Source organism: Rhinolophus ferrumequinum, chromosome 7, assembly GCF_004115265.2.
Source record: "Rhinolophus ferrumequinum isolate MPI-CBG mRhiFer1 chromosome 7, mRhiFer1_v1.p, whole genome shotgun sequence".
Taxonomy (NCBI): Eukaryota; Metazoa; Chordata; class Mammalia; order Chiroptera; family Rhinolophidae; genus Rhinolophus; species Rhinolophus ferrumequinum.
This window is the reverse complement of record NC_046290.1, coordinates 412,754-438,844: the sequence shown is the minus strand read 5'-3', so window position 1 is coordinate 438,844 and position 26,091 is coordinate 412,754. Positions and strand designations below refer to the sequence as shown.

Here is a 26,091-nt window from a genome sequence, read left to right as displayed (position 1 = left end):
CGCCCCCAACGCCCCACCCGGGAAGGCCCGTCCTCGCGCCCATTCATCCTTCCGCCGCCACCAGCCTCGTCCGCCCGCCTCCTGCGGGGGACGCGGAGACCCGGCCCGCGGTTCCGGGAGCCCCGGAGCGCCAGCTGCGGCCGCACGGGCACCGCCCCGCGGGGTTCCCACGACCCTGCGCGCTGAGCCGCTGGCCGCGGTGCCTGAGCCGAGCCGGCCTTGTAAGGCAGAGGGGGCGCTGCGACCAGCCTCCGAGCGCCCGGCCCGTTCCCGGTGGGCGGGGCCTGGGCCTGGGGGCGGGGCCGGGGCCGCGAGCGGACCAGTGGGGGTGGCCCGGGGCGGGGCCGGGGGCGGTGGCGGCGCGAGCGCCCCGCCGGGCACCCGGTAGCGCGCGGCCGAGTCGCGGAGGCGCCGCCGCTGCAGTCGCTGCGTCTTGAGGTAAGTGGCGGTGGGGCTCGGTTCCCGGGCGCGGCGCGGACGGGACCCGCCAGGGACACAGGGTCGTCGCCCGCCGGCTCCGCCTGCCACCTGCGCCCTCGCCGGGAGGCTGCCAGGAGCGGGGAGCTGCGCGCGGCGCGGGGCTGGGGACGCGGGCGGGCGGACGCCGTGCGGAGGACGGTTTCGAGTCGGGCCCTGAGCGCGGCGCGGCGCCCTTCCGCGCGTCGGGCCCTGGCAGCCCCTTTCCCCGCGCGCCGCGCGGCCGTGCCCCGCTCCGTGAGCTGTTCACCGACGCTCGGGCCTGCGGTGCCCGCTGCCGGCGAGACGGCGGGAAATTAGGGCTGAAGGGGTTTGAAATGAAGCCGCTGTGCTACAGCACGAATCGTGGGAGGCCCTCGGGCACAGGAAGGGCCGTTCGTGTCCAGGGGCCCAGAAGGACCGTGACCCTGGGTCGAGGACTGCGCCGCCCCTCTCGGGGTCCCAGCCCCGCTCGGTGGGCACAGATGTCACCCTGATGTCCAGGGGAGAGTGTCAGGCCTGCGGGACGCAAATCGAAGCTTCCCAGAGAGGTGTTCTGTTTTCTCTCTGCGCTTTGTGAGTGTGTGACCCGCAGTCAAGATAAAGGGGCCGGCTGCCAGCGCGTTTCCCACACACCTGTGGGGAGCAGCGCCCCCCTTGAGGGAGCATCCCCAGAAGCCCTGTATTCTGCGGTTTCGGTTATGTAAACGGAGCCTTGCGAAGGCTGGGAAGAAACGCCATCCGTGCTTCTCAGCTGTGACTGCTATTTTGATAGGCGTCTGTGTCCTCTGAGGCTCAGACACCTTTTAGGATGAGCGGCTATGCTGTCATCCACCTGCGCGCTCATTGGCTGGTTCCCCTGACTTTTATTGGATACGTGGGGAGCCCCTGCAGGTCGCCGATAAAAGGTCCCCGCCCGCATGGCCCCCAGTGCCTGCCTTGCAGCACTTCCCATGGCCGTCCTCTCAGAGAGGTCGACAAGCTGGGCGGGTGGGGTGGGGTTGTCACAGAGCACCGAGCAGCCCTTGGCCCCTAGGAGGTGATCAGTAAACACTGACCTGAGCGCCCAGTGCACTGGGATCACGTCCGGGGATGGGGTGATGGCGCTGAGGGGGGAGCTTTGGCTCAGGCGGGAATGAGGAGGCGTGGAGGGGGCGGTGAGACAGCCGGTGAGGCTGGAGACGCCTTCAGCTGGATCCCAGGATCCCGTCTCGGTACCGGCCCCTGTTCCCATCACGTGGTCTGAGTCGCAGTGATGAGTGATGGGGGAGGGGTGCAGGTGAACGTCCTGGGCGCTCCTGCAAAATGCACGCCACCTGGGGAAGGCTCTGTGGCTTTCATGGCTTCCCAAGGGATCTGTGGCTCAGAAAGGTACCATCATTTAAGGGCTACAGTAAAACACTCTTCATCTTTGTAGAGATTAGAGGAAGGCGTCTGCCTGACTCCTTGAAGTTGGAATAAATAACTGTTTCAACTATATACAAGGTAATAAATGCTCATGGTGGAAAATGTGTGAATGTCACAAAGAAAATTAAGGCCAGTCATCACTGAGGTTTAAGAGAAGACTGTCCTTAGGGGAGCGTCCCCCCACGGGGAAGCAGGGAGGACGGCAGTAGATCGGCGCCCTGTAGAAGAGTGAGAATTCCCATCTTCCTGGGAGGGGTGGCACCACTTGGAGCCAGGCCTGTTTCTGGCTGGTGCTGTTGCTGGGGCTGGGGGAGGAGCATGCACAAGACATGCCTCTGTTGGTCCTGAGGCCAGGGGCCTCCTGCACCCTGAGTATCAGGTGCCCCTCGGGCCATGAGGTCCAGGCTCTCAGCCCAGCCTGGTGTCGTCTGGAAATCACTCTGGACCGACGGTGCAGGGCACGGTGCTGAGTCCCCCTAAGCCCACAAAGCCTGGGCCAGGCCGACACTCGGACTAGGCAGGAGAATGGACAGCCACCCAGTCCTGTTGCTTTAAGAAACAGGTGTTTGCTGGGAAAGAGGGAGCGGGCCCTCTCCACTGGTCAGCCCTCCTGGGGAGGCCAGCATCCTCTTTGGGTGGAGAGGTCGCCACGGGGTCAGGGCCCACACCATCCCCCATCACGGCGTGCCCACTCACAGAGGGCACCTGCTGGGCAGCCTGCGAGTGCCAGTTCCTGGCAATGGCTTTAAATGGCCCTGCTGTGGTCACAGGGGAGGCTGTAGGGTCTCTGATCCATTGGCAGCCCCCAAGCACCGCATGTCGGGGAAGGGCAGCTCCCCACAGGAACGTGGCACACTGTCTCCACAGCTCGCTCCCTGATGTGGCAGGTGACTCTATTTTCAGCTTCCATGTCTCCCCTCTAACTACAGTGGCATGCAATGACAGCTCAGTTGTGACTTGTGACTTAATGTCTACACGTGCAAGTGCAGGCCCCTTGGTGAAGAAATGGAGGAAGTCTTTCAGAGTATAAGGAAAGGGTGGCTGTCTGACTTTGACACCACTCTGGAATGCCTCTGCCACTCCCCACGCCCAGAAGCCTGAGCTGTCCTCAGCAGTGGGAGGTGTGAGCTCATCCTGCTAAGACCCGGGCACACCGCCGTTTTCTTTTTTCAATTAGATGTGTGAAAGGGAAGGGTGGGTCCTTACACTTTTTCAAGCTTAAAATTTAAACCACCTGGAGCCCCTCTTTGCTCCTCTGCCCTCCTCTCCCAGGGCGTGTTGTCCCAGCATGTCCCCTGTGTATCCCTCGTCCCTGATTTTCTTGGCATGATAAGTGGGGCGCCCCATTTGATCTCCTGCTGGACCACTTTTCCCAAGATCTCATCCTGTAACCCTGTTGCACCCATTTGTTCAACAGATGTCTGCTGAGCATCTGCCAGGTGCCAGGTGCCGGTGTGGCCTCCGCCCTGGGGAGCTCTCACTCCAGTGGGAATGTCCCAAAACAGGCAGCATCCTTCAGGTGGCCTCGTTTAGGCCCCGTCTTCCTACTCTCTCATCTCCTCTTGGGGAGGGTTCAGCGGGGTGGAGGGGGCGTGCTTCACACCTAGGGGTCCTGGCCCAGACTCAGTGTTAACTCAGACGCCCCCTACATCTGACCAGCTTGCAGCCCTGGGCCGTGCACTGCCCTTAAGGACCGTGTGCGTCTCGTGGTCCCCACCGCCATCCTCTCTCTGACCCTCAGTCCCTCCCAGCTCCCCACCCCGCTCTGGTTCCCTAAAGCTGTACAACAGCCCACCCCCAATCGGGTTAGGACAGAGACAGCATTCGCCTTGCTCAGGAATCTGCCGCCCAGCAGGGCGCAGCCTGTGAGACTCCTCTGTTGCCTGGCCTTGGCCTTGGCCTTGGCCTTGGCCGGGTGGGCTTTGAGGCCCCTCTGCTCAGCCACATGTCTAGGTTTGGCTGGCTGGCACAACGGGGGCTCCTCTGCCTCTGTGGGGGGTCTTTCCAGAATGCAGGCTTCAGGGGGTGGGACCCCTCGTCTCTCAGTTCAGGGTTCCCTGTTACAGGTCCCCAGAAAGAACCAGGTGACAGAAGTCTTGCCCTTCATGCTGTGACTTCAGGAATCAGTGGTGGAGACAGTCACCAAGGTGGCCAGGTTCTGGGGGAGGGGGTACATGGTGGGAGAGGCATGAGGTGGCCGTCACTGGGAGGTACAGGTGCCCCTCCATGGATGCTTCTGGGGGCCCCTGGTGTCCCACGCCTGTGCCTTCAGCCTTTGATGGTCACTGTCGGCCTGCTCAGGCCTGCGAGTCCGAGTCCTGTCCTTCTCCTCTTGCCCTGCCCCCATGGTCAGGCGTCCACCGCTCCCTTCCTGGCCCTGCTCTTCCCCGGCCTTGTCTCCTTGCATAGCTGCTTTCCTTTCGTGGGGGCAGGGCCCACCTCTCAGGGGAGACGGGCCCTCGGCCACCTTTCCCGCTGCGCCCTGGTCCTGATTCCTGTTGATTGCCAGGCTGCTCTGGTTTGTGTCCTTTGTCCTTGTCATTGCATATCCTGGGGTCGGCGTCTGCCTCCTGGCCGTCAGGTCCTCTGCGCCAGGGTCTTCTCCTCCCCGGCCCTTTTCTCTGAGCCCTCTCTAATTTCTGCCTGAATTGCTGCACAACTGACTCCTGCCTCCCCACCCAGGACCCCCCACCTGGCCACACAGCCATGGGTTCATCTTCCAGGAGTTTTCTCCACGCAGCCCCACCCCCACTCCGGGCCCCAGCAGGCCTTCTCCCACAAGACCTCAGCACCATGATTCGGGCCACTGACTCTCACAGGTGGCTGCCCTCTTGTCTGCACACCTGTCCCACGTGGCAGTTCCCTTGGCCTTCAGCGCCTCTGCCGCGGCCACTCCCCTTCTGCCTGAGGCCTCAGAGCTCCTGGGTGCCCGTGACAGATGTCCCACCTGCCTCTGGGTGCAGGGTCAGCTGCAAGCCTCCGTGCCTGCATGAGGCTGGAGGACGGCAGTTCACAGAGCTCATCTGGCCTCCTGTCCCAGCCCGGCCTTGGCTGGGGTGCTGGCACCCACATGTACCCAGGCCAGATGTGGCAGCTACTCTCTTCTCTGGTCCCTATGGGAAGGGTCTGCCTTTGCTGTGGTTTGAGGACCTACCACTGTGCTTGTCACCTCTGTATTTGTGAAGCCAGAGTCTGTGTTCTGCTGTGAGCGACCCCTGGTGTGGGCTGGCGGAGCCTGTGTATGTACATGTTCCATTCTGGAAGCCCAGCACCACCGTACACCGCTGTGTTGGTGAGGGGCGTGTGGCCCTTCCATTGTGGCCGTGCTGAGCCCAGCTGCCTGAGCCCCCTTCAGTGCTCTCAGGAGGGAGCACACGGGTGTTTCTGGGGTGACCACCCATGTGCAGAGTGGGTCCTCGGCACCCAGATCTCTGCTGTGCCCATGTGGCCAAGGTGACTCCAGGGCAGCTGGAAGCTGTGCCTGTACTTGGCTGTTGCCCCCTCCCTCCCTGTCCTGAGCCCTTGTCACCCTTTTGAGTCGACTGTCAGCCCTTCTGGACCGTATGGGGGTGTCTGGTTGGGGTTTACTTGCACTGCCTGGATTACACACGTCACGGCACACTGGGGGTGCTCTCACCAGTGCCTGATCACGTCCCCGTCTGCCTCTCCCTGTCCCTGTCCCTGCCCATTGCAGGGTTCCTTATAGACACGGGGATGAGCCCGTCTTCCTTATGGGGGACAGACTCCTCCTACCCCACCGCTTGCCTTTTCCCTCCCTCAGTGAGGTTTTTGGATGAACACAAGTTCTTCATTTCAACCTGCTGCTATTTTCCTTCAGGGAGAGTGACGCTTGTGTCCTGTGTAGTGAGTCTCCCTGCTCCGAGGACGTGGGACCCTCTCGTGGGATGTCATCCTGCGGCTTCAGTACCGGCTCCAACCCTCCGTGAACCTGAGCCCATGGAGCTAGGAGGCGGTTTTCCTATTTGTTCCCTCATGTCTATTCCATCAACCTGTCTCCATTCACTGAAAACATTCTTTCCCCTTTTTTCCTGCAGGGCCACCTTTGTAAAACCTAGTGTGTCTGTGTACTTGGGTCTCTTTGAGGCTTTTTCCGTCCCACCGGTTTAGTTCTCTCCTCACAACAGGACGACACACCACACCGTCTTCCTGTCCAGAGCTTTGTGTCAAGGCGGGAGCACATCTTCCCACCTGTTCCTTCAAGGTCACTCGGTTATTTCAGCCCATGGCCTTTACACATTTACAGAGGGTGCCAAAAAAATGTATACACATTTTAAGAAAGGAAACTGCATTAAAATTGTAATGCTCAATACATACTGGTAGCAAAAGATGAATACAAGTCCTGTTTGACTCCTGCAATTACAAGAGGTGCTCAGAGTGGTTCCCATCAGCGTCCACACACTTACGATCCTGGCGAACATTGTTGGGTAGACGTCTGTGGCGAGCGTGTAAACTGTTCCAACACCACAGCAGAAGAGCAAGACTTGTTGCTGTGCGAGGCCTCTGGGACCTTCCCTGGTGCATGTCACACAGCACCACGCGTCTCAGACTTATCACGAGTGTGTGCAATTGGTAGGCGTGTTGGAGGTTCTGTTGTATACTCTCTCCTCCACTGTTGTTGTACTTCCACAACGTTCTCGAATTTCAAATGCCACTTCAAAATGGCCTTGCACTCCTCGAATGACAACCGTGCTTCCGCCATTTTCTTTGACTGTCCTGCCTGTTGCATGGTGACACCAGCATTCATTTGATTAATGCCATCATTTGAGCAAATGTCATACTACACATTGCTACCATAATTCAATTCAACTTTGAAAAGTAATACACAGATGACATCTCTTAAAATGTGTATACATTTGTTTGGCACCCCTGGTATTTTAGGTTCAGCATGTCTAGATACACAGACATATAAATTTTTGGAATTTTCATTTGGATTAGATTAAAATTGGATGAATTTAGGGATAACTGACATCTTTGTGTATTCAGATTTTAATTCGTGTTCATAACCTCATTGTTTAGACCTTTTATTTTTCAATAATGCCTCATAGTTTTCTCTGGCAATGGTTTTGCACATCTTCTGTTAGGTTTATTCCTAGGTAATTGAGATTTCTTCACACTATTTTAAATAGTATATTTCTGAATACTTCTGATAGTCTGGCTTTGCTGCTACATGGAAATAAAATAGATTTTTTATATGCTGACCATGTATCCAGTAACATTGCTAAGCTCGCTTTTGGATTCTAATAATCCCCTGGGATTCCATTGCATTATGTATATACGTAGAAACTGCAAATAATGACAGTTTTATTTCCAATTTTTATGTCCTTTTCTGTCTTACTGTACTGGCACAGTGAATAGAAGTGCTGACAGCGTCCTTGTCTTATTCTAGTTTGAAAAGAAAATCTTTCAATGTTTCATTGTTAAGTGTGATGATTTGTATAGTATTTTGATAGGGACCCTTTATCAAATTAAGGAATTTCCTTCTTTTTCTAATTTGCTAAGAATTCTTTTGGTGACTACATACTGCACTCCGTCAAAGGCAGTGCCCGCATTTATTAAGATGATAATATCATTTTTATCTTCTATCCTGTTAGTGTGATTAATTATATGGGTGAACGTTAATCTTAAACCAGCCTTGCATTCCTGGCATAAACCCGACTTGACTGTAAAGTATCGATTCTTTTTATATCTTACTCGACTCTGTTAATATTTTGTTTAGGATTTTTGCATCTATGTTCATAAGTGACATTGACATAAAATTTTATTGTTACCCCCTTATCAGGTTTTGGTACCAGGATTATTTTAGTCACAGAATGGTTGTTCCAGCTCTTACTCTTCTCTGGAAGAATTTCTCTAAGATTGGCATTAGTTCTTCTTTTGATATAAGGTAAAATCTGCTAGTGAAAAGATCCATGCCTGAAGCGTTTTCTCATGAGAAATATATAAGGATTCAAGTCCTTAATAATTATAGGAATAATTCTCAAAATAATTATAAGAATCTGTTTCTTCTTGTTACCATTCGACAAAGTGGCTTTTGTTTTGTTTTTAGGACTGTGTGTTTCATTGAAATCATCAAATATATTGGTCTAAAGTTGTTTGTAATATTCTCTTATGATATTTTGATCTTTTACTGTCTGTAGAATTTATAGGCATGGCTCCATTTTCCATTCCTGACACTGCATATTTTGACCTTCTCTTTCTTTTTCTTGATTAATTGCCCCAGTATTGAGCAATTTCAGTCGTGGCAGAACTCTGATACAGGTCCTCTGTGTTGTGTTTGTTTTCTAATGAATTTTTACATTTATTTTCATTATTTTATGTTCGTTTTCGTCCTTACCTTGCTGAGGGTTTTCTTAGATGTCTACTCAGCTCACTAATTTTCATGTATGTGTGTATCGTGTACACACACTTATGTACATGTGTGTACAGGCACACGTTTCCACCACATCTAGGTGTTTTCTTTTGGGTATTTCCAATTCACGAATTCTTTTTAAAGCTGTGTTGAATCAGCCCTGCTGTTGAACCCATCCACTGAGTTCTGAATTTTAGTTATTGTATTTTCAGGTCTAGAATTTCTAAGATGTTCTTTTTTCAAAGCTGCTGTCTACATTTGTGTAGTTCCCAGCTCTTTGCTGGAATCCCCCATCTTGTCCTTCTCCTTCCTTGCACACAGCATACATACACAGTGACTGGTCAAGCGCCAGTAACTGGGACCCTGGGTTCTTTGTGCTGTCTGTTGTCCTGCAGTTCTTGGCTCATTTTCCCGCTCGTATGCCTGGTTGGGTTTTTTACCGTGTAGTAGATTGTAATCTAAATATGTTCATAGAAATATATGGAGGTTTTGGATGACAGTATCTTCCTCTAGAGAGTGTTTACCTGTGTCGTGCCAGCATTTGGGGGCGCTCACAATCTAGGGTCACCTCAATGCAGTTGTGGGTAGAGACGGGCTGAGATGACTCGGTCTCCTGCAGGCTCACCCTTACTCACGGGCGGGTCCCGGCGGGAACAGCTGTCAAGCAGTGCTCGGCCTGCAGAGTGCCTCTGTCCTCTTCCAGCACCAGCCAGTGCCCACGGAGAAATGGCCCGAGCGTGTGGCTGGCCTGCCCCGGGCCTCTTCCCTGGGGCCTGGCCAGTTACCTTCCTCTCCTCAGTTAGCACGTGGCTGTGCTGAGGACGATGGCTTTTCTGTTGTCCACTCTTACCGCCCTGTGGGCGCGTGGGCCTGGTCTCAGGGCACAGGACTGTGGCATCTGCATTTTCAAAGGTCTCCGTTGGTTCTTATGGGTGGCAGGGTGACACGTGCTGCCTGGCCAGGTGTTTGCAGACACGTGCCCACGCCCACCAAGCTGATGCAGCACCTCACACCCGCACCTCACACCCGCACCAGGTCCCCCGTGTCCCACCCAGGGCCGGCCCTCCAGCTTTTGTTCCGACTGCAGTGCTCTCCGGGCCTCTTCCCACGCTGGCTGCCTGGGGACACGTCTCTGAGGTGAGCAGACACGACGCTGTGTTTCTCTGTGAGCCAGGCTGACCTGGCCAGTGGCGCTTTCCCGCAGGTCCCCTGTGCTTCCTGGTTGCGTCCCTCCTGTCCGCATGGCCTGCCTTGCAGCTCCGGCCTGAGCAAATCTCTAGTCCTCTCTGAGCTGCCGGCAGGTGCTGTGCTTGTCGGTTTGGCCCTGGGTGCCCTCAAAGGGAGAGGCGAAAGGGAGCCACTGCGGCCTCAGGCTCACCCAACGGGGGTGCGTCCCCACCTGGAAGAGGCCGCCTGGCAGCTGCACACGCAGCTTTACCTGCCCGTGAATCCACAGGTTTCCTGTCAGGGTCTCACGTGCTTCACCCAGTATTTCCTCACCTTGGATGTGCACGCATCCTTTTCTCTGCCCTAATACTTCCAGCCGAGGCCAGCGTGGGTATCTCAGGGGACAGGTGTCATTTGGCATCCCCTACTCAGAGCCCATCCTGGCTTAGGGGGACCTTCAGGGGCCTCTGCGATGCATCGCGTGGCGCCCCCGCCCCTGGGCTGCCTGCCAGCTCTGACGGCACAGCCCCCTCTGGGCCTTTAGGTTGCTCATCCTTGTGGTTGCACCTGTGTGAGGCTCCTGGAGCGGCTGTAACACAGAAACTTGTCCTGTCGCAGCTCTAGGGCCAGAGTGTGAGACCCAGCTGCCACAGGGCCACACTCCCTCTGGAGTTTCCTGGGGACGGTCCTTCCTGCTTCTGCCAGGTCCTGGGGTTCCTGGTGGCCCTGGTATCCACGTGGCCTCCCCCTGTGTCTGTGTCTCTCCTAATCTGGCTCAGAAGGACACCGTCACTGGGTTCAGGCCGCCTGGGTGACCCAGGTTGACTTCACCTCAGCACCTTTGGTCTGACCACATCTGCAAAGACCCTTTTTTCAAACAAGGTCCCATTCACAGGTTCCTGGGGTGAGGACGGGACACCACTAATTTGGACGAACATTCACCCCTCTGTACATCCCCCTGCATAGGGACCCTCCTGACCCCCCGGTCAGCTGCAGGCTGAGACCCCCTCCCCCACTAGTTCCTTGTGGGGCGGGGGTCTTGTGCTGATGGACTGAGGGAGGGATCAGAGAGTAGATGGTTCTACAAGTGTCCTCTTCTAACCCCCAGGGCGCTTTCCGCGAGAGGGAGGGTGTCAGACCCCGCATGGTGGACGTCTGTCTGTCGGGTTTCCTCCTGCCTCCATCTGTCTGCACTGTGTGGTCCCTGCTTTCCCTGGGTCCTTCTGTCCTGATTGGTGGCTTAGACTCCTGCTGGGGGCTCTGTTGGCAGACAGGCTGTGACAGGACTGGGCAGATGTCTGCGGGCTGCATGCCCTGCTGGCCTGGGGGCCGCTGTGAGGACCTTGTGGGTCCCCGAGTGGCAGGCGGCCAGGAGCCCCGTGTTCCTCTGTTCCCGTTGGTGCCGGGGGACCTGCCCTCCCAGTGGCTTGCTGTCCTGAGGCCCCTGTCAGGAGTGGGGTGGCCCTGTCGTCCTGCAGAGCTCCCCCTTAGCTCCCTGTGCTCACACGCTCCCCTCAGCCATGCTGGCTGGCTGTGTTCTTGGATTTCATACAAAACACGCTGACAGAGACCAGCGCCGCTGGGCGCCAGGGGCCGGGGCGAAGTGTGGCTCCTGGAAAGTGGTTTCCTCTGAAACCACGAGCTCCTTGGTGACCTGAGAAGTTGCTGCAGTGGACGCCATTTCTGAGGGGCAGAGGAGCGTGTCTGTGGGGTCCCCCACAGGAGTGCTTTGTCCCGTGGGTGGGGTTAAAGGTGTCCCCCGTTGGCGTTTCCCATCTTCCTTAGTTTCCCTTTCTGGAAAGGCTGCTCGCGGCCGTCTTTGGAGAGCGCACAGCCTGTCGGGGCCTGCTGCTGTCTCCACCGGTCCCCGTCCTGCCCAGGCCCCATGTGGGTCCAGGGTGAGCTTGCTGCAGGACGGCCACAGCAGCAACGGCCACGTCCCTGGGGTGGGCAGGTGGCCTGGGGAAGATGCCAGCTCACCCACTCCACTCTTTCTTCTCTCGTGTCTGAGAGAAATTGCGTTTGACCTGTGAAAAGGGAGCGGCGGGGCTGTGATTTAGTTCTCAGACTGTTTCGACCCTGTGAACCTTCTGGGCTGCACCCCACTCCGATACCCCAGTCCGGCCAGCTCAATGGGTTGGGGCTTCTCAACAACAGGACTGTGAAGGTGGGTGCTGGGGGGTGGCAGGCTGTGTCCCACGCTCGCCTGAGGGTACAGAGACTGTCCCTGCATGCTTGGCAGGAGGCTATGGACTCAGAAAAGGACGCTTTGTCTGGATCTGGAAGCTCCCACTGCCTGGGACGGCCCTCGGCTGACACGAGTGTCATTCACATCAAGTGTCCAGGCAGCCCGGGGTGGGGGTGGGGGTTATGATTACAGATGTGAACAATTGCCAAAGAGCCGTGTTGTACTCAAATGGACTCAGATAAAGAGCTGAACATGGGGGGCGGGTGCTGTGCCAGGCTGGCCGGGGGGGGGGTCCTCGACTTGTGATGGCCTTTGTTTGTGGGGGGCGTGGGCTCTGCCCATGCCGGGGACAGGACCCAAACTCCCAAAGCCCGATACCGGCCGGAGACCTGGATGGGCGGTGGTGGGACGGAAGTGGGGAGGGGGATGCGCCAAGCGTTCTCCAACCCCTCTCGGCTTCAGGCCGCTGGGCCTTTGGAATTTGCTGTCCCACCCTGACCTTCGCTGAGGTTCTCACGCACACACCCGAATGCCTTGGCCGTGACAGGGTGGGTGGCAGGGCCTGTGCAGGTGGACAGATAGCCTCAGCAGCAGAAGGCTCCCCCTGGACCAGCTGACCCTTGGGTGCCTCCGGGGCAGTTGTGGTTGGCATCTCTCTGGGGCTGTTGCCATTATTTCCCAACCCCTGTGCCTCCCGGTCTGTGTCCTCGGACCTGACCCTAATGGACCCGCATGCCTTGGAGGCTGGGCGGCAGGCACACGGCTCCTCTCCCTGCTTCTTCCTCTCCTGCCCACTTTCCTCGGAGCCCCCAGGTTGCCTGTGAGAGTCCGGCACAGTCTGGAGGTGCTTCCTGTACCGAGAGCCTCCACACAGGTGCCCTTTATTCAGCTCTCATCCCCAGAGCTGCCCCCTCGCTGCCCTTCCCCCCTGCAAGTGGTCTGAGCAGGAGCAGTTTATCGGCCCCTCAGGAACAGCTGCATTTCCAGGGCCCACGAGGTTTCTCCCACGGTCCCTGGGCCTCGGGGTCACATCTGGGGGCCCAGCGACCATCCCGTGACTCTGGCCTCTGTCCCTGGTGTCGATTGTGCCCCTGCCGCTTGGGGCAGAGATGCTGGTGGCATCTGCTGAGCGTGGGGAGGACCAGAGACGCTCAGGCCTCTCCGGGGAAGCCAACGGCTTCCTTCTGACGCCCACTGTCCCAAGAGCCCTTTCCCACCTGCAGGCCTGTGGCAGCACCTGTCACAAGCCCAGGAGACACCTCGTTCCCACATAGCACAGCGGGGCCCGCTGCCTGTTTGCCAGGCCAGCTTGCTACACACATCCTGGGGACTGCAGCCCATTGAAGGGGCTGGCACTGCACCTTTGGAGAAAGAGGTTACTGACAGGTCCCCAAGCCGAGACTGTAGTCACAACTGTGGCCGCAGGGAAGCTCGAAGTTCCACCAGGCTGCAGGTGTCGGAATGTGGCAGGCCCCACGCTGCTAAACAGGGACTTCTCCAGCAAGGCTTCTTCTGCATAACCTTAGTGACCAGAAGGTTCCCAGGTTAAGACTGTGTGCCCTGTCACCGAGTGAGACGCCCCCAACTGGTTGTTTGGCAAGAGTGTCTGCCTCCTGGTGGGATCCAGGTGGCCCTGGTTGCAGAATGTCTCTCTGTGGAGCAGGGCTGTCATCACTCACTCCATCCACCACATGTCCTGTGCCGGGGTCGCTTAGGGGTGTGGGGGGCAGGGCTGTGCCCCTCCAGGATGGGGACTGACTTTCCGGAGGTGGATGGAGCCCTGGGCCGTGGGGCCTAAGGTTGTGGGTCCTCCCAGGAGGGCCAGCTGGGCCCAGGGCAGGCAACGCAGTAGAGGAAGCACCTGGTTTCAGGGCGGGGGGGGTCCCTGGGAGCCCGACTGTACTGCTGCTCTGTCAGGGGGCCCCAAGGAGAAGGGCCGGCAGGCAGGAGGGTCTCACACAGCCCCCAGGAGGGCGTGTGAGCTCTGGGTCCCCTTGGCAGGTCCTGCTGGCCCCCACCTTGCCCCACTCTGCATGCCGTCTCTTGCTGCCCGCCCTGGGGTTAGCACAGCTGTCCACAGGCCCTCGCTCCCGCCAGCTCGCCCATTTGGTTGCACCCAGTGCCCACCTGAGGAGGACAGTGTGTTGGTGTTGCCCAGCGTGACACAGGCAATGCCCCCAAAAGATATGGGGGAGGTAGGAGAGGGCCGGAGGCCGAGAGGGGCCGGAGGGCACCTGGTTACAAAGGGCAAGACGGTCAGTCTGACTGGCCTGGTCGGGTCACAGGAGCCCTGCAGGTGGGGACTTGGGGTGTAGCTTGGGGACAGGACAAAGGAGCTGGTGGGGCATCGGGAATGAAGTGCTGAGCGTGAGCTTGGGGAGCCCAGCAGTGGAATTGATTCATACCTGAGAAAGCAGGCACACCCATCTTCACATCCAAGGCACGCCCATGCCCTGTGCAGGAAGGGGGACCAGGAGATCGCCCAGCTGCCATTGCTGCCATCTTTACAATCATACCCGGACCCACTGCCAGACACCTGGCCTGCTCTCAGATACACCTGGTCTGCTCAGACATACACCTGGCCTGCTCTCAGATACACCTGGTCTGCTCTCAGATACACCTGGCCTGCTCTCAGACATACCTGGCCTGCTCTCAGACACATCTGGTCTGCTCAGACATACACTTGGTCTGCTCTCAGACACACCTGGCCTGCTCTCAGACACACCTGGTCTACCCTCAGATATACCTGGCCTGCTCTCAGACACACTTGGCCTGCTCTCAGATACACCTGGTCTGCTCAGACATACACCTGGCCTGCTCACAGACATACCTGGCCTGCTCTCAGATACACCTGGCCTGCTCTCAGACATACCTGGCCTGCTCTCAGACACATCTGGTCTGCTCAGACATACACTTGGTCTGCTCTCAGACACACCTGGCCTGCTCTCAGACACACCTGGTCTACCCTCAGATACACCTGGTCTGCTCAGACATACACCTGGTCTGCTCTCAGACACACCTGGCCTGCTCTCAGATACACCTGGCCTGCTCTCAGATACACCTGGTCTGCTCAGACATACACCTGGCCTGCTCTCAGACATACCTGGCCTGCTCTCAGATACACCTGGCCTGATCTCAGACATACCTGGCCTGCTCTCAGACATATCTGGTCTGCTCAGACATACACTTGGTCTGCTCTCAGACACACCTGGCCTGCTCTCAGACACACCTGGTCTACCCTCAGATATACCTGGCCTGCTCTCAGACACACTTGGCCTGCTCTCAGATACACCTGGTCTGCTCAGACATACACCTGGCCTGCTCACAGACATACCTGGCCTGCTCTCAGACACACCTGGTCTGCTCAGACATACACCTGGTCTGCTCTCAGACACACCTGGCCTGCTCTCAGATACACCTGGCCTGCTCTCAGACATACCTGGCCTGCTCTCAGACACATCTGGTCTGCTCAGACATACACTTGGTCTGCTCTCAGACACACCTGGCCTGCTCTCAGACACACCTGGTCTACCCTCAGATACACCTGGTCTGCTCAGACATACACCTGGTCTGCTCTCAGACACACCTGGCCTGCTCTCAGATACACCTGTTCTGCTCAGACATACACCTGGCCTGCTCTCAGACATACCTGGCCTGCTCTCAGATACACCTGGCCTGCTCTCAGACATACCTGGCCTGCTCTCAGACACATCTGGTCTGCTCAGACATACACTTGGTCTGCTCTCAGACACACCTGGCCTGCTCTCAGACACACCTGGTCTACCCTCAGATATACCTGGCCTGCTCTCAGACACACTTGGCCTGCTCTCAGATACACCTGGTCTGCTCAGACATACACCTGGCCTGCTCACAGACATACCTGGCCTGCTCTCAGACACACCTGGTCTGCTCAGACATACACCTGGTCTGCTCTCAGACACACCTGGCCTGCTCTCAGATACACCTGGCCTGCTCTCAGATACATCTGGTCTGCTCAGACATACACCTGGCCTGCTCTCAGCCTTACCTGATCTGCTCTCAGACACACTTGGTTCTGCTCACAGACACCTGGCCTGCTCAGACATATACCTGGCCTGCTCACAGATACACCTGGTCTACCCTCAGATAAACCTGGCCTGCTCTCAGACACACCTGGTCTGCTCTCAGATATACCTGGCCTGCTCACAGACATACCTGTTCTGCTCAGACATATACCTGGTCTGCTCACAGACACCTGGCCTGCTCATACACCTGGCCTGCTCACAGATACACCTGGTCTGCTCTCAGACATATACCTGGTCTGCTCTCAGACACACCTGGCCTGCTCTCAGACACACCTGGTCTACCCTCAGATATACGTGGCCTGCTCTCAGACACACTTGGCCTGCTCTCAGATACACCTGGTCTGCTCAGACATACACCTGGCCTGCTCACAGACATACCTGGCCTGCTCTCAGATACACCTGGCCTGCTCTCAGATACACCTGGTCTGCTCAGACATACACCTGGTCTGCTCTCAGACACACCTGGCCTGCTCTCAGATACACCTGGCCTGCTCTCAGACATACCTGGCCTGCTCTCAGACACATCTGGTCTGCTCAGACATACACTTGGTCTGCTCTCAGACACACCTGGCCTGCTCTCAGACACACCTGGTCTACCCTCAGATACACCTGGCCTGCTCACAGATACACCTGGTCTGCTCTCAGACATATACCTGGTCTGCTCTCAGACACACCTGGCCTGCTCTCAGACACACCTGGTCTACCCTCAGATATACCTGGCCTGCTCTCAGACACACTTGGCCTGCTCTCAGATACACCTGGTCTGCTCAGACATATACCTGGTCTGCTCTCAGACACACCTGGCCTGCTCTCAGACACACCTGGTCTACCCTCAGATACACCTGGCCTGCTCACAGATACACCTGGTCTGCTCTCAGACATATACCTGGTCTGCTCTCAGACACACCTGGCCTGCTCTCAGACACACCTGGTCTACCCTCAGATATACCTGGCCTGCTCACAGACATACCTGGCCTGCTCTCAGACACACCTGGTCTGCTCAGACATACACCTGGTCTGCTCTCAGACACACCTGGCCTGCTCTCAGATACACCTGGCCTGCTCTCAGATACACCTGGTCTGCTCAGACATACACCTGGCCTGCTCTCAGACATACCTGGCCTGCTCTCAGATACACCTGGCCTGCTCTCAGACATACCTGGCCTGCTCTCAGACACATCTGGTCTGCTCAGACATACACTTGGTCTGCTCTCAGACACACCTGGCCTGCTCTCAGACACACCTGGTCTACCCTCAGATATACCTGGCCTGCTCTCAGACACACTTGGCCTGCTCTCAGATACACCTGGTCTGCTCAGACATACACCTGGCCTGCTCACAGACATACCTGTTCTGCTCAGACATATACCTGGTCTGCTCACAGACACCTGGCCTGCTCATACACCTGGCCTGCTCACAGATACACCTGGTCTGCTCTCAGACATATACCTGGTCTGCTCTCAGACACACTTGGTTCTGCTCACAGACACCTGGCCTGCTCAGACATATACCTGGCCTGCTCACAGATACACCTGGCCTGCTCACAGATACACCTGGCCTGCTCTCAGACACACCTGGTCCTGTTTGCAGACACACCTGGAACTGTTTGCAGACACACCTGGCACTGTTGCAGACATGTCACTACACAAATTTTCAGTCCTCTTGGTTGGGGTGCTGTGTGCTGATGTCATGTGGCTACTGTGACTGTCAAATGTTAGGTAGGGTCTGTCCTGTGCTGTTTTTTCTATAGGTTTCGCTTCAGGTAGTCAAGTCTTAAGCAGGATTTCAGGGAACATTGTTCTGTAAATAGGGACCTTGTCACTGTCCATATTTGCAGTATCTATAGCCCGTGAGGGGGCGGTGGGCCAGAGTGATAACGTGGGGTCTGAGACAGCCTGGCCTCAGCAGTGGGACAGTCTGTAGAGCCTGGTGGACAGGTGTCCCCAGGTCTTGATGGGGTCACCAGGCCTGGGGCTTTTGTTTGACTATTTCGGGGTGACAGCCCTCTGGGCACCAAGCACCCCACACACACCTTCAGCAACTGTGATCTGTAATTCCACCTTCAGGCTGCCTTGCCCTCTCCAGCCCTTCTTTGAAAATGCAACTCCAGTAACAGTCTGTCCCCATGCCCAGTGTGAGTTCTGTGTCAGTCCCCTCCTGAGCTCTAGGACAGCTCCTGCCCTGCCTCAAGTGGGACCTGGCCGAGCTGATGGCTCACACAGGACTGGACGTGCTGGCTCCCCCAGCTCACCTGCCCGCCCCTCGCCCTGCCCTGAGCTGCTAAGGGGCTCACTGCTGGGGTCCCACAAGGAACGGGCCTATGGTGGGCTGCTCAGTCAGAGGCCCAGGGACAGGGAGGGGCACAGCTGTCCTCCTCCTGCCCGGGGTCCCTGAGGCCAGCAGAAGAGGGATCCCAAGGGAGCCCAGCTCTTGTCTGGGAAGGCATGTCCCAGCTCCCCATCTGCATTTCACAGGTGTGTCCCTCAGCCTCCTGTGGCCTCCCTGCCCCTCTGTGCTCTCCTCTTCCACCCTCCAAACATCCCAAAGGGTCTGGGCTCTCTCCACAGAAGCAGACTGGAGAGGGCCAGGAGAGAAACTGGGTTTCACAGGGAGCTGGGGGGCCTGGGGCAACCATGAAATAAGTCAGAACTTGACTCACTGGTGCTTTCCCGAGCTGTTGAAAATCCTCACACTGAGGGAGCAAGGACAGAGCCTCCTGTGCACCCAGGCTCCGTGACACCTGGTCATACCTGGTAGGCTTCCACTCCTACCATAGGCTGACCTGTGCCCTGTAAGGGACATCTTGGCCAGGGCGGGGTTGGCTCTCGGGCACACACCTGGATGCAAGGCACATACCTGGGAGTTCAGAGCACACACCTGGGGGTTCAGGGGACATACCCGGATGCAGGGCACACACCTGGGTGCAGGGCACGTACCCGGGGGTGCAGGGCACACACCTGGATGCAGGGCACATACCCGGGGGTGCAGGGCACACACCTGGGGATGCAGTACGGTCCACACCCCAGAGGTCCTCTGTTTAATGCTGCATTTGGTGGGTTGGTATTTGACTTCCTGGCACCTTCTTCCTCTAAATGAGTTTATTTTTCATCATGGTGGAACATGGGTGGCACAGGTGGGAAGGGGCCTGGGAGGCCACCCAGGGTTCAGACTCACTGCACCCCCAGCAGCAATGGGGGCAGGAAAACAGGGGAGCCGCAGCCTCCATGGGGGGAGAGAAGCCAGGCTGTGGGGGGCTGGAGGCCCGTGCTGGGAGGGACCTCTCGTGAGCCTGTCATCGGCACGGCAGGGTCTGTCTGGACACCTCTATTCCAGTAGACCAGGGGTGTCCAAACTTTTTTCAACCTTTTTCACCAAGGGCCATATCCGGTAAAATACACAAACAGCCGGGCCACTCACTCGAGGTGAAGTACGTATTGCCTCACCTGGTTTATTTAAGTAAACTAAATATATTTTTGGAATTTGCTGCAGGCCAATAAAAAATGGATTGCGGGCTGCAGTTGGCCCGCGGGCCGCAGTTTGGACACCCCTGCAGGAGATCTTGGTTTCTTTTTAAATGAAATTCATTGTTATCACATTATTGTGGAAGTAGCACATGGGTTTATTAGAGCAATTCAAACACGGAAGAACAGCCTGGAAGCCACAGCCCCTGTCCCTTGTGGCTCTGGCTCCTGTCCTGCTGTCACCTGCCTGCTCGAGTCCCGCTTTCCGCAGAGCAAACGCTTCCCCTCCTGGCTGGTGGGGTCTCACTCCTTCCGTCACGTTTGTTCAAGATGGTCTCCGCACGTTTTATTAACGTGAAGCATGTTCATAGTGAAACAGGGGAACCCAGACAGGGTCTTGTGGCTGCGTCACCTCTGCCATGGTGAGGTCAGGAGCCCGGCCAGACAGAGTGGTCAGGGAGGACAGTCGTGGCCCCCGTCCCTTCTGCCCACCGTGGCCTCCACCGTCTCAGAGAACGGACTCCAAGCTGATCCCTAATGAAAACCCACCAACACCCCCAGTAACGGCCCCGAAATGGCATTGACAGCTTCAGGAGGAGACGTCCAATGTCGCTGCTGCCACCTGCTTTGTAGGGAAAGGCCCGGGCCAGTTGACCCCAGGCTCAGTTTGAAGGGACTGTGCGTGAAGCCCTCCGGCACCGGCCTCGTGGGCTCCGTGGCGCCTCGGTGCGCTTTCCCCCGGGTGCCCTCCCCGGGTCCCCGTGGATTCCTGCCACACTGACAGTCACCAATACCTGTTGGTGAGTGTGGCAGAGCCACCAAGCTTGTCTGTCTGCAGCCAGTCTCAGCCCCCACCCCTGGGGACAGCGGTGTGGGTGCAGAAGTCCCCAGTTGGTAGGGTTTTCTCAGAACATTTAAAGCGCCGTCCTTGTCTCCTGGTGCCAGCCTGGCTGACTCCTCTTTCCTTTCCCACCTGCTTACCATTGTGGGGACTTATGGGCTGGGAGGAACCCCAACTGTGCAGTGGGGTTCAGGGCGGCATCGGTGGCACATGCCAGAGCCTTCGTGTGACTCATCCCCACTCACACTTCCCCTACTCTTGGTAGCAAATCAGTGCTGCGCCTATCTGCCTCCGTTTCCCCTCGTGCACCTGTCCCGTGTTTGTTTCTGTGGTTATTGCCTTTTCCAGGTAAACCTCAAGAAAACAGAACTTGTGACGTCGTGTTCAGTCCTCACTTTCAGTGACTGCAGGTGTAGCCACCAGGGAGCCGAGCTGGCGGCTGAGGGGTGCACTGTGCCTGAGCCCTCATCTGTGCCCTGTGTCCTTCATTCTCAGGTCCCTGGGGGCTCAGCTTCCCAGAGAGCCTGCCCTATGTGTCTGTCAGCACGTGTCCAGAGCACTTCACAGGGGTCCGTGTCCTCTGACCTTGGTGGGGTGCTCGACCCGCCACACACCGGGGGGCTTGCTGTTGGCTCCTGGAGTGCTGACTCGGGGACACTGAGCAGGCCGGTTCCACCCAGGCCCTCGCTATGAAATGGCGCCTGGAGGAAATCTGCAAAATGCAGAAAAGCACAAGGAGAAGTGACCCGTAATTCCGACACCCAGAGACAGCTCTCCCCAGGGTCAATTTGGTGTGTTTTCTTCTCCCATATGACGTGGCCTGGACCATAGAAGGTGCACTGAATTTGAGGCATCCTAAGAGGCTTCTTACACACACACACACACGTGTGTCCCACATTCTCACAAGCCGACTCAGCTTCTAGAACTTTCCGAGCGGCTTTCCTTCCTGGGCCTTGAGCTGCAGAAGTGCCATGGTGAGCACTTGGTGAGCACTCAGCTGCCCTCAGCTGCAGGTGAGAAGCTCCTGTTTCAAAGAAATGGTGTCAGCGATAAGCCGGGAAGCCATCCACTGACACCCGACTCTCCTTGGCACTGGAGTCTGTGCAGAGATAGCATCCCCTGTGCCCTGCAGGCGCCCACGGCCCCGTCCCCTGTCCCCTGCAGGCGCCCATGGCCCCGTCCCCGCGTCCGGGATTTCTCCCAACAGCAGGTCTACTTTTTGTGCCATCACAGAGGGGGACGGGGTGGGACGGCGCCCGTGAGGCCCCCGAGAACGTTCACCTGGTGGTCGTGGGCATGTGAGTCCGGCTGCTGGCAGCTTGTAGGGTCTTGAGTTCAGCAGGGCCACCAGGACCCCTCCCCGCCTCTGCCGCTGTCCTAACTGGTGTTGACAAAGGAGATTTGAAGGGGATTTTCAATGAGCGGCAGGGTCCTGAGCCAGCTCGCTTGGTGGCCCCGACCGAGTTCGCTCCTCTCATTGAGCCCGTCCGTTCTTCCTGGCGGGTGTTCCTCTGGAGCTTTGCCTGGGTTGGGCAATTGGGGTCCCCCCCCACCCCCTGGCCCCGGCCACCAGTGGAGGCAGCGGAGCTTAACCCTGTGCTCCCAAAGCCTGCACAGGCTCCTGTCCTCAGCCCCACGGGGACCCAGCTGGGTTTGGGGATCCGACGCAGCCCCTGCTCAGCCCTCAGTGTCCCTGGCAGACGCCGGGTTCCCTCTCCCCACCTGCACGAGGACAGCAGTCTCAGCCCCGAGGCGGGGGCGGCAGGATGGATTCTGCACCCCCTCCCCAAGGATGGCAGTACTGCATGGCCCTGGGAAGGGTATTGTTCTGGGAGTCCCCAGAGGAGGGGGAGCGTGGGGGTGACAGAGGAGGCTGGGCTGGGGGCACCCCCACGTCCTGCCATTGCTGATGGCTTTGCCTGTTTGGGGAGGGGTGACCCAGCAATGGCTGGCAGGGCGCTGGTACTCGAAGGGCAGTGTCTTGCCTAGTGGCATCCAGCTGTGGCCACCTGGACAGGGTTCTGGCCCCTCTGCCCAAGGCTTGGCTCCGCGGGTCCCCAGGTCCCTGCCGTGTCCTGTGAGTGGGCAGCGGCCCCCAGAATCAGAATAACCCTCTGCCATCCTTCCTCCCCAGGAACATGGCCGACAGCAAGGCCAAGCCCGCCAAGGCTGCCAACAAGACACCCCCAAAGTCCCCGGGGGATCCCGCGAAGGACAAGGCGGCTAAGAGGCTGTCCTTGGAGTCAGAAGGTACCCCCGAGGGGGCGGCCGCGGCCCCCGAGCTCAGCGCCCTGGAGGAGGCCTTCCGGCGGTTTGCGGTGCACGGGGACACCAGAGCCACGGGCAAGGAGCTGCACGGGAAGAACTGGTCGAAGCTGTGCAAGGACTGCCAGGTGATCGACGGGAAGAATGTGACTGTCACCGACGTGGACATCGTCTTCAGCAAAATCAAGTAAGTGCACTGGGCTCGCTGGCGTCCCCACAGTGGGCCGGACGCGCGTCTGGGCGGCTGGGGTTTGTGCTTAGGGCTGCAAGGAGGTGTGATGCTTCCAGATCCTTCCAGAGTCAGGTGCCCAGGGATTGGAGCCAGAACGCCCCGTGTCGGGGGCCCGGCCCCACGGGGCTTGGGGGTCTCAGGTGGCCGAGTCTGAGAGGTGGCCGCCGTGCTGAGCTGTGAAGCCTGTTGGGGGTGCCAGGGGGTCTCACCCGGCCCTGCCAGCCAGCCCCTCCGTGGGGTCCCCTCCACTTGGGGAAATGACCACACATGAGGCAGAGTGTGGCCAACACGACAGTGAGCACGGAGTCTGAGCAGCGCGCCCCTGCTTCCTCTGTGCGTGCAGGCGTGTGTGTGGTGTCCACCTCGCTGCACACATCCTTTCTCCTAGACGTTGGGAGCTCGTGCAGGCAGGGTTCTGCTGGGCATCTAAGTGCCAGGACCTTCTCCTGCCGTCCACAGCCCGGGACTACACCTGAGAAAACTGACAGCGTCCCCCAGGGCCACCGCTGTCCAGCCCTCTGTCCAGGTCATGCCTGTTGCTGGACAATGGCGTCATTCCCGCGTAGTTTGGCCCGTGTCCATCGCAGTCTCTAGCCCCACCATGTTCCGTCTCAGGTCCCCCGTGCCCTCCGCTTAGTGGCCTGGCTGCTCCACCCGTCCTGCGCTGAGCACAGAGGTCGTGAATACTCTCTTAAGTTGCTTCCCCAGACGCTGTGACTTCATGTCACCACTGTGTGTGGAAATGCTGAGGTGAGGTCTCCCCAACACCCTAGGTGACAGCCACCTGAGGCTGAGGGGACTGCCGGTCCCTGCAGAGCCACAGGCCGGCTATCCTGGGGTTAGCTCGTTCCCGTGAGGCGGGTGGCCTGGCTGGGGCAGGGTGGAGGTGGCGCCGAAAGTGATGGAGCACGGGAGACAGGCACTCGTTAGGTGGAGGGGACCCCACCTTTCCAGCCTCACCTGAACAGTGGGAAGCAGTAAGATTTACTCCAGTTGGACAGAGCCCCAGTGACACAACAGGGGGACGTGGGATCCTGGAGCTCCCCATTTCCAGTGAGCCTGTGCCGTCTGAAGGCCCAGGGTTAGAGGAGGATTCAGGCGTGGGGGGGGGAAGAGGTGCAGTGGGGGGCAGGGCTCGCGGGGCTCAGCATGGTCCCTCCCTCAGTCCCTGGGCAGGTCCTGCAGGTCCGTAGAGTTGGCCTGCGTAAACTCAATGTGTTCAGGAAAGACAGAGGGGACAGATGCAGAAGCAAAGGAACCCCAAGAGCTGTTTCTGTTGGGGAATGTTCCAGAAGGGCTGGGAGGGAGGCGAGATGAGTGCCACAGGTTCCCACGCCCACGGCACTGGTCCAGACTTGCTGTGTCAGGGTGGTGGCTACTCTTCCTTCCCTCGCTCTCAATTCCTCTGCAGTAAGTTGCCCTCAAGCTGCTGCATGTAGCCATTGCACACGTGTGCACACACGAGCTCACAGCCCCCACACATGTACAGACATGCATATATTCATGTGTGCACAAGCCCACAGTACACGCATGCACACACGCAGGCCCACACAGGCTCTGCACATCCTTGCAGGAGGGGAGGTGGCTTATTCAGAGGACGAGTGCACTGGAGAGGCCAGAGGCCCGTGTGCAGGAAGCAGGTGCCCACGTGGGGCGCGGGGTCACAGCATGAATGGGAACTGGAAGGAGCCCACCTGCTCCCACTGCCTGTCCTGGGAGGCAGGATGTGAGCTGCTCGGACACTTCGTGCCTGAGGCCTGGTCCCTGGCTGCTGGGCACAGCGGGCTCCCCATTGCAGACGCCAGGGCTGTCTCTGCCTCAGTTCACTGCAGGGGGCCGTGGAATAGGAGAATGGGCAGCTGTGGCCCCAGCCCAGTGAGGGTCCTGGTCACCACAGTCAAGGTCACAGAGTGGCAGCCACAGAGACCCCTAGAAGGGAGGTGGGGTCCCCATGCCTGGGTGGCTTGCTGGGCATCACGCAGGGTATGGTGGGGGGACTCATGCCTTATCCCTGGGATGGAAGAGGCAGACAGTGGCGATGGGGGGACAGTGCCTGGGAGAGGTCGTGGGGGGACAGTCCCCAGGCAGGGTCGTGGGGTCCTGCAAGATGGGTGTGGGACCTCATAGTCGCCCATTTGGTGGAGAAAAGCTGGCCCTTCCTGTTTGGGGGAGGTTGCCAGGGCGCCAGCTGGGGTATCTGCAGCCTTTGTTTACATCCTGTCACCATGGTAGCGCCTGTCTGTTTTCATGTTACTATGCGTTACATTTTAAACAGATTTCTTGCAGCTTTACAGCAGGTCTGGACGGAAGACTATTGTTACCTAGACAAAGACTCAGGCAGCCTCCCCGCCCCAAAGGACAGACGATGGTCAGTCTGAAATATTAATCAGGATTTTACATGCACAAGCAGGAGTGTCAACCTGACAGTGCCACTTGGGGGCTGTGGATGGCAACGTCCACTTCCGTCCTGCCTGCCTGTGCCTGCATGTGCGGGTCAGACACTGGGGTCCCCGGCCTGCAGGGGCAGAGGCCGGGGAGCAAGGGGCAGAGGAGGACAGGTGTCTGCTGCAGCCTCTGCCACCTCCCAACTGTCTTCTGGGTGCTGTGTGTTCACATGGCAGTGGCCTGTTTCCTATGACTGATGGTGACACAACTGGCCCGAGTCCAGCGTCTGGTCCCAGGTTAGGAGGAAGCGGGCGACCTGGAAAGCTGCTCTGTTCTTGCCACACACGCCACAGCCATAGCCAGGACACGTGAGAGTTGTCTGAGGCAGGGACCCCTCGGCTCTGGGGTAACGGACCTGAGCAATGTGAGCCCAGGAAGCTGTCGGACCGCGAGCCCCCCCAAGAGCACCGCTGTGGGGTGTGGGCTGCTGGAGTGGGCAGGGAGCTCTGCGTGTGGTATGATGTCCAAGAAATACCACCGATGACAGTGACCTGACAGGGCTGGTGGCAGTGCCTGCTCAGTGCCCAGGGGCTCCCTCCCTGCTCCTGGGCCTGGGGGTGAATGGGCCACACTCCTAGAGTGAAGGGCGTCCAGCAGCTCCACGCTGGGCCTTTCCTGCCCGAACACCTCCCTCCAGCTGGTGGTGAGGGCCCTGGAGGGAGGGTGCCCCCAGCTCTGCTTTCAGTTTAGGTGTTAGGGTCTCAGCGTCAGGGTGGCTGTTGGCGAATCCTCTGTGGGGCCCTCTTGTGGCCACCCAGGCAGTGCAGGGTGTCCAGTGGCTTCGGCCCTGAGCCTCTAGGACCCTGCCCCTCCCAGGGTTAAGTCCAGCCCCGGCACCCCCAACCCCATGTCCAGGCCACCCCAGGCACAGACACAGTTAGGAGAACGTTTTTTTCTAATTAGGGGAGTGTAACTGAATGTGAGGGGCACAGCTGCCCCTTCAGGCAGGTTGGCACCTTGCCTGCCCCACCGGAGATCTGAGCACCCTGCTGTCCATGGGCGGGGGCTGGGTCTGCACCCCGGGCTCTGCACCTGCTGGGGCCCAGTTGGGGGGGCTCGGGGGCCAGTCACTGGAGGGGGCTCGGGGCGCTGTCTCCAGGAGAGGCCGATCAGAGCAGCTGCACCCTCCCCAAGCACATCAGGTGCCCCCAGGTGTCACGTCCCCAACAGGCACAGGTCCCCCAGGAGCCTGTTC

General features: G+C 58.3%; 1 protein-coding gene across 1 annotated transcript in view; it reads left to right on the top strand.

The window, feature by feature from the left end:
• The first annotated feature begins 343 nt into the window (after positions 1-343).
• TPPP (tubulin polymerization promoting protein) overlaps positions 344-26,091 on the top strand; it is a 30,003-nt gene continuing 4,255 nt past the window's right edge. The window contains exons 1-2 of the mRNA XM_033109896.1: positions 344-438; positions 22,089-22,406. Coding sequence (XP_032965787.1) covers positions 22,093-22,406 — 314 coding nt within the window. The 5' untranslated portion in view covers positions 344-438; positions 22,089-22,092. The remainder of the gene's footprint in view (positions 439-22,088; positions 22,407-26,091) is intronic.